The 12109-nt window shown below is 48.5% G+C and overlaps 2 protein-coding genes across 2 annotated transcripts; both read left to right on the forward strand.

Annotated features, from left to right (window-relative positions):
• Nucleotides 1–8407: 8407 nt before the first annotated feature.
• On the forward strand, nt 8408–10206 carry M431DRAFT_497738 (hypothetical protein; the record flags this gene model as incomplete). Its single annotated transcript, XM_024917632.1, has 3 exons — nt 8408–8903; nt 8972–9437; nt 9510–10206. 3 exons carry the CDS (start codon nt 8408–8410, stop codon nt 10204–10206), a joined length of 1659 nt encoding a protein of 552 aa, XP_024772119.1.
• A 355-nt stretch (nt 10207–10561) lies between these two features.
• M431DRAFT_91601 (hypothetical protein) lies at nt 10562–11950 on the forward strand (the record flags this gene model as incomplete). Its single annotated transcript, XM_024924277.1, has 1 exon — nt 10562–11950. One exon carries the CDS (start codon nt 10562–10564, stop codon nt 11948–11950), a length of 1389 nt encoding a protein of 462 aa, XP_024772120.1.
• Between the last annotated feature and the right edge of the window lie 159 nt (nt 11951–12109).

The following is a 12109-nucleotide window of genomic DNA, read 5'->3' on the forward strand; positions in this document are numbered from 1 at the left end:
TGGGTTAACCCTGAAGCCCGTGAGCATGCCATCACGGAGTGGTCAACCGGAGCGGCCCGCATGCGGCCTGACCAAGCGTCTGACAAGCCAGAGACAGAGAGCGGTATGCAGTCAGTGATGCGGAGCCGGCTTGAGGTTTCGGGGAGTTAATGAAGATCTGATGCGAGCTTCGTCCACTCTCGTCAACTCTTGTTGGAGCCAATCTGCGGGACGATCGTTGTCTGCGGGCTAAGCAAACGCCACTATTTCCAGAGATACAACATCAACCGATACCGTAATAGCCGTAGGAGCTCGCAACGGAGAGAGAGTTGAGCGATTTGTAGAAACGGTATTGTTTTGGTTATGACGGATGAGATGTTGAGAGAAGAACACGTAGTTAAGGTAGGACTCCTGTGAAGGAAGTCACAGTGGTTGAGGGTCGCTAAGCAAGGCGCTAAACGGCGCACAAAAGTTAGAGTAAGTACTTTGGAGTTACATGTGATGATGCAGTAGGTCAGTGCTTAGCACGGTCGCGACTATGTACTGGAACCCTACCCCATAGGAACTACTAGGTACGTCTTGTATGGTGAATGAACTACAACGTGCATCGGCGTTTACAATTGGGTACATGCATAATCATTCTCAATTCATTGATCCTCATTTCAAAGCAAGAGATGACGTATAGAAAAGTGACGAGTTTGACAGGGCACAAAAGTTTATACGAAGAGGGCAGAAAGATACAAAAGAGTGTTATATACATGGTTCTATCAACACCTAGGATTGAGGAATAGAGATGGAAGCATTTACACTTTGTTGTCAACCAATCGGTCTTTCCGGCCGGGCAACGATAGAGAGCACGTAAGCTGGCTACCCGGCGACTTTATTCGGTTCAACCGCATAAATCATAATGAATCATACGTCATTATAACCTGCCTGTATTAGGGGCGTGTGCGTCGTGAACAGCGTCTGGTCCTTGATACATGTAAGCCTGCCAAACACCGAGCTTGGGCCACCAGGACCCCTAGAATTCATGGATACCAACTCGGAATACCACGCTGTGCTGGGGATTTGAAGTTCAAGGAAGCCTTGTATAACATTCGGTGCCAGGTTAGTACCTAGTCAATGCAATGTTACTTGGACGGTTGAAGATATCAGAAGAGCACGTCCGAGCAATCGTGGCTTTGCACGCACGCCTGCTTGATATGAAAGACCTGAGTCTGGTGCATGATTTCTCTTCCGTGTGGCGCAACACAACTGCTAGGATCTACCTCTGATCTTAAACAGCTTCTTTTCTTGGTTAGCACCAGATAGCTTCTATAAGATGACTGCTATTACAAGTATGTGCAGGTATTGCGGTCCATCGGATAATCCCGTTTGTCTGTCAGCCTTATGGCATCCTGAAATGGGTCGAGCAGCGATACTATTTCCTTTTCAGCAACACGGTTGTCTAAATTCCGTTTTTTTCTTGGGCGGAACAATCATCTTTCCGGAAGGCTTAGCGTAAATCCATAAACGCGTTTATAAACGGTCTCCGCGGATATTTTCTTCATCCGTGCGCTCCAATCTCACCCTCAGTAGCATGTACTTTTCCCAAAATAAACTTATGTTGCTTACTTGGTTCAGTATCACCTTATTTTATGCGTCTCACCGACCTCGCATTACAGTGTAAGCCTCGTTAGCTATCTACACAAAGCTCTTCAGTGGCTACATTATAATGACTAATATTGCAAATTCTATCAAGTGAAGCTTGACAGCCTGTTATTTTCCATATTTTATCATTACAGGTCCCCTTGGCTATCGAAACTTACGATACTCAGTCCAGCAGTTTAATCCTAGGCGGTAAGTCTGACAGGACAGTGTATAAATTTGGACACTGGATGTAGACACTGGCTTTGTGATGCTGACCGACTTTATATATAGAATACTTGGGATATGAATTTGTCTCGAGCAGTCACGAGCCAAACATCCGTTGGAGTAATAACGTAATTGCCAACAGTTCTCGGTCGAATTGAATGGCAGCCCTCGTTCCGGACTTCGGAGTTTCTCTTAAAATAAGTATTACATTGCATGACATCATGGAGAAAAGGAAATCCCGCAAAATCGTCAAGACCATCAATACTTTACAAATATCAGACAACGCATCCAAACTTCGCAGATGAGATAAGCCCAGCCCTGGCCCTGTCCCCCGGTTTCAATACCAGTTGAGCGATTGCCATCATCAATAGCGTGTGGGGGTAGAAAAGCTTGTGTGTGTGGGCTTACCGGCTTGCATTCAGACATCGAATCATGACTTGGCAGAGACCAGGCGCGGCTGTTCGTGATTGAGCGAGGGACATATCAGTCAGGGGTTTACCCATGTTTTGAAAACGTACGAGTAAGAATTCTGCATATCAAGCTCGTTCTTCGCTTACCTATAGCTAGGGTTGTCCTCCCAACCGGACAAAAAGACTACCAGGTGCATGCAGACAGAGAATGTGTGATATACGCGAAGGTGATGGAAGCCCCTTGAATGAAGAGCATTACCAGGCTACGGCATCCATTACCGTGTACATGTGCACAGTCACACAAGGTATGTTTGGAATCTTCAAGCTCATTTACATGTAATACTCAATACTACTTCTATCTCCAACAGGGACTCACCATGAGAAGAGTTTGCGTTACTTCAACATGACTGTCCTGTTGTTCCTTCATCCACTTGCTTTGTGTAGGCTATGTATGTATTCAGTGACCCAAATATTACAAAGCAGATGGCGTCTGTCTAAATCCCTACATCTGACATGTACCTAATATCAGCGTGTCATACTGTGTCCCAACCTCGTGTTCTTCATTTCCCCTACCCAAGGACAGCTTAGCCGGCTGTTTCGGGAGCCCTCCGTTTGCGACTAAGATCCTCCCCGCCGTCTCGACGATCTCCCAGGATACTCCCTGCTCTACCCACGCGACAAGTGGAGAGTTTCACAGGCGTCCGGTGGCACGGACGGGGGCGCACAGCCTTTGCGCCGCTTGCACTGGGCCAAGATTTTCAGCCAATCCATTGGGTCGCGGATGTAAGCCTTTGCGTTTGTGGCTGTTTAGTTTTTTGTTCCCATTGTTTAATTCGGGTTAATTTCTACATAGCAGACCGACGGAGGGGGGACGCCGGTGTTTTCTAGTAATGAGCTACGCCGCTAGTCTTCTCCGTTGTTGCAAAAGTCTAGATCCCTTCCCATGTGGCCAGTTCCAAGAATCGGGTGCGCTATTACGCCCCCGATGACACTAGCTCTGCGAGTGTTCCGTAACGAACGCTCACAATGAACTATATCTAACGTCATTTTAACGGAGATTGTGCTCCAAGTACGCATTCAACTAGGCTTGAGCACGCGGCTATCATTAGACAGGACAGAGCCACGATTTGCCTGTACTGTACGTGTTGTTTATCCATCAATTAATTACAAAATAATAGAAGCGAGTGAGAAGATCCCGACGGCTTGCTTACTCCGTACATATACAGTGCAAAGACGATGTTACCTTGAAGTTACATTTAGGACCACATCAAGTAAGGATGGACAATGGCGGGAGCAGTCTTTCAATTATAGCCTGGCACGGTGTGCTTCACATCAAGCCTTCTGCAGCATCACGACTCGAGGTGCAGACTGGGCTCTTTTGCATAAAAGAGGCTTCTATTGAAAGATAATCAGCATCAGTGTCAAACTTACATTCCTTGCTCAAGCAATCCTTCCGGGTAAATAGAAGTCTTACAAGCTCTAGTCCCTAAAGGACAAGTGCATAGCGTAATCCGTTTATCCTTGTTGGAGCAAACCACCAATAGCAAAGATCAGACAGGAACAACTCCTCAAGCCTCTTTCCAGCTCCCTCCTACCAACCGTCGGCAACATCGGTTGGCAATCGGCATATCCACAGAGGGACTTTCGTTTCCTTCAGTAATTTTAGGCGCATGGGTAGATCATGGGTCTGCGTACAGTAGTTTATGCAGCTGATCGAGTTTGTTGCCAAGAACGCCATCCAGCGCCTGAAAACATGAATCTTACTCCCCTGGATAGGATAGGACCTAGAAGCGGCTCCGAAACTCGCCCTATCACTAGCCACGATTACTGATGGTGAATGGATTTTACTTTGCTATTGTCACTAGTGCAGATGTGCCACGTAAACCTATTTTAACGCGCGAAATGAACAAGCATAAAGAACATCAACGAGTCTCATTGGAGGGATAATACCGGTTTACCGCCTCTCCTGAGGTAGCCAAGGTACAGGCTTCATGTTGGCGGTGTCGTAGTAGATCATTTGCAAAGACCAACGTAACACACAAGACCCAAACCCTTACTCTCTCGGCTGAGAAAGTCGGGACACGATTCAGAATCTCTTATACCAGTTGCAACCTTTTGAAGACTAGGACAAGCCATCACCCCTAGTTACCATCAGCAACTTTCGGGGTAGGATCGATCAGGAGAGCTAAGATGGCAATCCAGTAGTGTTGCAACCGGCATGACCCTATACAGTGGGTAGGGGTATGACACCCTCCCGTGGAATTCATCAAGCTCGAGGATGTCATCGTCGCCCGCAAGGCAACATGGTTAAATGAGGGGTAGCACCGAGAATCAAGCAAGGCTGGCAATAATATTCCGAGGAAAAAGCTCCAATCAATGTTACATATACGTACAGACGGATATGCGGTGGGATGAATTATTGCCCATGATCATATCCCAGGTGCATATCCGAGGTGATGAGAATGGCAGCCCAAGTCTCGGCACTCACTACCAGCATCATTATTGACGGAGTTCAGCAAATTCCGTAGGCCTGCAAAGAAGCTTTTGAATGTGGACTTATTGATAGAGCACCCCGTATGCACATCTACGAGTACTGGAGGCTGATTCCAAATATTCTAATCAGGCACGTTATTGGGCTCATATGCGCATCCTTCTGGCTCGGTATAATTGCTTGTTGAGTTAATCCTTGCAACTTGCCAAGCAGATGACCGCCTACTAACTAACTAGTCCAATAGAACTTGAATGTCAGCCACTCTTTCATCAAACCGGTCTCATTACTCTAAGCGGTCTTTGATGGAGAAGGGTTCCTAGAGATGCAGTCGCAAACAATCTGCAACTAAAATGCTACTCCGTAGAGAGAAATATACCACACCACTGCCTACAGCGAGTCTCGTTACATCCATCTCAAACACACCGAGACTTTCAAAGACCACGCTGTAATGGCCGAAGAAGAACTGGTGTCGGTAGTGAGAAACCGAGAAGCATCGAATCCCAGTCCTTACAAGCGCTGTCCGCCGAACGGGTGCAAGTTTGCGCGGCTAGTCATGTCCCAGTACGGATATCTTGTCATCCCAATGTGGAAAAAGGTACGCATGGGGTCAAAGAAGAATCCAACACTTCGAGATGGCTTCTCAAGATAAACCCGTAATGGGAATGTAGTGGAGCACAACCAGGGCCATGTCTTAGTGATGATGATGGTACAAGGCGCAAATTGGCATCGCCAACGATATGGTGAGCGCGTATCTAAGCTGGGGAAAGCCTATCCGAGCCGAGTATTGCTGGTTAAATCCTTCAAGTTGTTCTGTTGGCCGCCTGTGGTTGCCTGACAAGGCATTTCTCCTCGGATCATCAAGGCAAAACAAGGCAAGGCGCCCGAAGCAAGGATCAACGTCTATTACGGCAGCGCTTGATAGCCTTGATGTAAATCACTGGGCCCATTACCACGGTCTCGGCTGCACCCCGAGTTCACAGTTGGCGAGGGGGGCGATATAGGGCCGTTTAGCGAATCCTGACAACTGGGTTCTTGGGACACGCTCGTCAGCCCGAATGCCGCGCTTGGGCGAATCCGTACGACCTAATAACAATAATTAATCCCGAACCCGGTACCGTTGGGGTTCTGGGCCAGCTCTTGCAGGGCTTGCCCCTTTTCTGGGATAGCCGTCAGCAGACATATCGCCGATGTCAGCGGCCATGTCCACTCCATGTCAGCAGGCACGCCTGCACCTGTACTGCATGTTGGCAGTGCCTCGTTCTGAGACATGATATCGCCCTTGAATTTCAGGTAAGAGTTGCCATCACAAGAGTGATACGATGAGGCGTCGGAATCAAATTCGGGGCGACAACATGTAGGATCAAATGCCGGACAACTCCCCGTCCGGAAAGGATTGCCGCGCTTTGCCTTACCACGTTTTTGTACTCGTATTTTCACATGACAGCAATGTTGAATGCCAATTGCACATGTTCAAGGGGTGAGGGGGGGAGCACCCATACCAACCGTTCATACGGCACATGTAGACCGACGGAAAAGTAGCACCCGTGCTCATTACTTCGGGCACTCCCCGGGGACTGTTTTCTGACAGATCGACTTGGTTTCAGTTGTCATATGGAGCTGCGCCGCGCTTGTTTTCGGATTCAATCCCAACTGGTTCCTGTATGGCGTATCTGGAGCGATCCATTATTTCTCCCTCGCGCGGCTATCATCTCGCGTTAAGTTTCTTACGACGAGATTTGCTCGGCGACCATTTTGACAAGTTGACAAGTCACCGTTCGTTGAATTGGGGGCGACTAAGAACCCTAAAGTTTAATGAAATTACTCATTGACAGGTGATAGCGCCCAGGGGCATAGCATGTTCGCATTGACTAATACTAGTGTATATCGTGTTCAAGTCGTGGTTGATTTGCATTGATTCGTCAGATTCTAGAGCGGGTGTGACGGCATTTGGGGCGAGCCCCAGGCGCTGCCGCGGCTATGACTTCTTCTCACCGTCTCGCATACTGATACTGTCCCTTTGTACAGAGTAGATACGTCGGAACAACAATGAATGCAGTTTCCATGCACAGCAATATAATTACCACATTACTATAGCGTACACGTTACTACATATTGTGTACAAATGTTAGTAGAGAGATGTTGGCTCGTTGAGGAGCGTTGAGATACGTGGAGGCCGGATGATGCGGGAAGTAAGATGCTTGGAACTTTTGGTTGACCCCGAGCCAACAACGTTTCAATTCAGTGATGGGTCCCAGATGCCAAACTCAACAGAGCAAGAAGTTCACAAGGGATTACCAACCTACCAACCTAAGTAGCAGAGTACAAGTGAAATAAGGGGAGTGTCGGCGTACTCTCGCCCTCAATGGCAGTGTCAAGGGGTGAGAAGCCGGGGTGATATCTCATATTGATATCTCATACCAGTTCTCAAATCTTTGTGAAGCCCATTTTGGTCGTAATAAAAGACAACTGCCGGTGATGTCACTCGTGATCGTGATCGTGATTCATCATCGGGCGTGCAACAACCAACAGTGATAACGAAATGATTATAAACCAAAATGTAATGCAATGACTACTCCAATCTAAAATAGCAAGTAAATACAGGCAATACGAGACTTTATAAGCCATGGCTTAAAGATCATGTGAACTTATTTTGCTATGGAGTACTCGAAGCGAGATCACTGAAGCAGATCTGTCTGATGAAGCGAGTGAAGCGAGGCTGAGGGGGGAGGCAAGCCAACCCCCTTCACGGTGGCTTCTGCTGGACAGTTTGAAATCTGAATGCCAACATTGTAGAAATATCTAGAGAAACTTGATGAGAATATTTGTAGAAAGATTTCGGACTGCTTTGGAAATGAACATGAATGAAATATAGTGGAGTGTTATACAAGTACTCATCGCAGATATCATGATAAGTTGATAATCGATCGTGTAAATCAACGACTTGCACCAGGGCTCTTTCTGCTTAGTTTCCTTTCCCAATTATTGAAGGAAAGCTCATCTCAAGAATCACTACGCTGCTTTCATTGGATTTTTTTTATGTTGCTTTAATGATTAAAGGCACGATGATGGCAAGATACATGTATTTTAGGGTAGCATACTACAGGTAATTGCATGCATCTAGCCACAAACGTATGCCAGAAGTAGTATACGAGTGAAAGCTTCACGATATAGACACGGATGCCCTCACCTCTGCCATGTCCAACATGTCTGAAATTCCCAACCCCAATATTTTTTTTCTCTTGGGCAAAACAATTTATGTCATCCGACTGCTCTATATCCACTGCCCATTCACGTTACGCATAGCTTGTATCATTACTAAGCTAATGCAGAGTTGACGTGCAATGGATCGTTCAGCGCTTGAAGCTAGCACACTAAGCGAACAAATACAGTGAATTGGAAGGCTTCCAGCAGCTGTGATCAGAGCCTCGGAGAATCGGGACTCTGCTCCGGCGCTGCTTTCCCGCTGCCACTAGCGCACCAGCTGAGCCTTGGCTGCCGATCTCGGACTAGCGGTCACTTGTCATCAAGATGGTGATATTTGGATATCCCAAACCACAGCGCCAGGAATGGCCATCCTCGTCCCATTCTGCTGCAATGCGTCTTTGCTCGCCAGACTCAGACTGGTGGCCCCATCCACTCGACTCAACCAGGCGTCTGCAGCGTCACCGTCATCATGGGCTCAGTCCAACCACCCACGAAGCCATGCCACAACTGCCGTCGGCAGCGGCTCCGTTGTGACCGCTCGTATCCACACTGCAACAAGTGCGCCGCCTCGGGCAAAGAGTGTCTCGGATACGGCAAGCTGTTTCGCTGGACCGGAGCCATAGCCAGTCGCGGGAAGCTCGCCGGCCGGACCTCGAGCGCGCCTGTAAATGCGGACGCGGGCGACGCCGAAGATGCTGACGCCGGTACTGGCACAGACGGGGACGGAGACGAGACGACGCAGGCCGGCTCTGTGTCACCCGTTGTGCGCTCTCGCAGGAGCTCACCGAATGCCGGAGCTCTGAATGGGTACTTTGCAAGACGATCATCGACTGGTGCAGAAGCCTTGCAGGTCGTTTCCGTTTCCCAACCTGCGTCTCCCACCGCCAAGCTGAGCAGCCCTTGGGTGTTGGTCGATCCGCTGTTTCAAGGCCTGGACCAGGCTCATCGGTTCTATCTCAACTACTGTGCGTCCAAGTCCGACTGCTTCCATTTCGTATCCTCTGTGCTAATATCGTATCGTACCTCTCACCAGTCACCACCCGTGTGTGCAAAGATCTGGTCTCCAATGACGGGCCAGAATGCAATCCTTTCCGCAGTCTCATCCCGCTGACTCGTGCTCACCCATTGCTGCAGCACATCATTGTTGCAGCTTCAGCCGCACACATGTCCAACTTGATTAGAATGGGCCTACCGTACCCCGATGGCGGGTTTATACCCGCCAACCGAGATGCAGCATCAACTAGGGCGCTGAATGATGCATTGGTTTCTAAACACACAGCGCTGAAGCTAATGTCTACCGCCATCCAAAATCTCGATACCATTAATGCTGACGTCGTGCTCGCAGCCTCGCTTTTTTTCATCAACGTGGAGTTGATTGAATCTGGAAAGCATGGATGGAGGGCACATCTCGAGGGAGCTGCAAAGATCATGTCCTTCCTGCAGCTTACCAAGGCCTGGGATAGCTCATTACGGGATTACCTTCTCTCAGACTGCTTCATGTAAGCTATTGTACCTTTTGCCTTTGTACCTGGGTCGCTTTCTTTTTCCTTAATACTGACTGCTTTGCTCAGCTACTTTATCCTGGCATCAGCATTTATGCCGGCACGATATGCAGCGTCGCTGAACTTTGAGTCTTCCCAGATTCCATTTGTGCTCGGCAAGACGGTGGCAAATAGTTACTTGTGCTGCCCGCCAGAGCTGATGGAAATCTTACACGAGGCCTCCCAGCTTTCAAATAGTGTGATGGGGGACGAGTCCAACGAAGCCACTACCATGGCTGCTCTGGAGCTCATCGATCGTGCTCAAGCTTACGATATTTATGCATGGGCTCGCGATACAGCCAGAGCTCTTGATCTGCCAAACGATGTTATGCAAAGTCGCATGCATGCAGGGGCCAGTCATCGCTTAGCTGCCTGTATATATATCTTACAGGCTATTCCATCTGCCGGGGAGAGGCTTGGTCCGGAGTTTGCCGCCTTCTTGACGGATGACCTACTGGCGCACTTGAACATGATGCCTGTAGAAGACCCCAATTTCAAGGCAACGACGTGGCCGACATTTATTATCGGTGCGGAGACGAGGGATCCGGTACGGCAAAAATTCATAATGGAAAGACTACGCATCATGACTACAGTATGTCCGTGGGGCTTTATCCATACTGCCATGGAAACGCTTCAGGTTATCTGGAATCTGGCTGCTGAAGAAAGAGGATCCAAGAGTTGGGTGCAAACGCTGAAAGATCCAGAAATGAATTTCTTAATCGTCTGATGTGTCAACCGACTACCAACTTGCTTGGAGCAAAGTATGGCTACTAGGGCGTTACAAGATTATTGGAGGGCTCTTGTTCAACACGAGTTTGGCTATACATAACTACATGCCATTTAAGGGCTCTTCATGACCAAAGTGTCCGTTCTGCCTCAAATCAAGTCATACTACAATGCTGAAACTAAAGCGACAAGGTCGGCGGCACCCCCACCTGAAGACTTTCAGCTGCCACCGGATGACTCATCGCCAGGAGGCAGATTCAACATCCAACTAACTATGTCTGGTGGTCCAGAACGAGCGTGCTGAAGTCTTCTGAATTCTTGGAAGACATCTCTGCCCGAACCAACATATTGCTGTGATGGAACTGCCGTGGCCGGATCTTCTACTCCCTTGTTCCCCGTCTTGGCGGTGCCTTGACCGCTTCAGTCTTCTCGATGAAGAAGGTGAGGATGGACAGGTGGCATACTGGACGCTGCTCCAACATATACTCCAGCAGCCTGTCAACACTTCTGCCCAGCTTATAGACGTTCTCGATACAATTGCCAATACGGGCCGTGGCTCTTCTGGGGCAGCCGGCGATTTCGGAACACTCAGAGAAGCTGTGGAGCATCATCATAGTGACACATTCTTCTCAAGGCTGTGGCCCACTATTGTGCAGCTCTCGCTCAAGCTACCGGATCACTTCCCGACAGGTACTATCCCAGTGCTTCGACCAGGGGACAAGCTGAATCCTACGAGAGACATGGTTGCATGCCTTGTGGCTCATCAGTTCCTGTGCACCTTCCGGGTCCCTCCCTGGCGTGAAGGATATCACGACTTTAGTATTTGGTATGACTCTGAACAACGACATCCGCAGGCAGTGAGGATGTACCTCACAGCGCTCTTCCAATATTTTGAAGAGCTTAGTGCGGATCCTATGTCAGCAAGTCCAGGAAATTCTGTTGATGGGGGAGTAGAATTCTCTTTACACGCCTTCGATAACACGGGAGACTTTGTAACGGGGAAATGGGATCAAATTCGGCTCAGAAATTTGACTGTTGTTTTTGTCCAGAGTTTTAGCACTGAGCAGCAGGAACTTGCCCATCAAGGCCATGATGGTGCGGTGGTGGTCTCTGCTAATAAAGACATCGGTTTTGGACAATCAGCGACTCAGGAGGAGCTCTTCATGGGCAATTGTCCAGAAGCCTGTCCTGCAGTGCTCCTCACTCCAACATTACAGGATGATCAGACTCTGACTGTATGTGGAGCTCGCCCTATGCTGAGAATCTTGGGTCAGCGCCGCGAAGTCTCCTGGGAGAAACTCGGGCCAGGAGAAAGGCAAGGAGGTAGAATGCTGCTCATGGACGCACTAGAACTCGATGAGGCGGATGAGTTGGGGACATTGCCTGATTTGAAGCAGGAGAACATTTTGCGTGAGATACGAAAGGCGTATACGGCGTTTTCGTCCTGGACGAGCGGTGATGCTTCGACTGTGTGGACAGGGTTATGGGGCTGCGGCGCATTTAACGGCGATCCTGCTATCAAAGTGATTATCATGTGGATAGCGGCTTCGTTGGCAGGCAAGGAATTGCGGTTACTCTGTGATGCTTCCCAGAGTGACTTTGGTGACAAATGCGGACGATTTGCCAAGAAAGTTAACTCGACTTGGACGGTGCGGGAGCTTGAAGATTGTTTGAAGGCTATACCTCAGGGTATTAGGCGCTTAGAGACGATGGATTGGCTGCTTGACAATGTACCTGATTTTTGATAGAGATACAAACTTGATACTACAATTAAATACCTGATATGACTGTATTTTTGCCTTGATAATAGTGTCGTGAAGAATGCACAAGAGCAAAGCACCATTGAAAAATAGAGAATCGTAATGACGTGTGATGTTAAAAGGAATATTGAGGTCCATAGAGTG

Source organism: Trichoderma harzianum (genome assembly GCF_003025095.1).
Source record: "Trichoderma harzianum CBS 226.95 unplaced genomic scaffold M431scaffold_10, whole genome shotgun sequence".
Taxonomy (NCBI): Eukaryota; Fungi; Ascomycota; class Sordariomycetes; order Hypocreales; family Hypocreaceae; genus Trichoderma; species Trichoderma harzianum.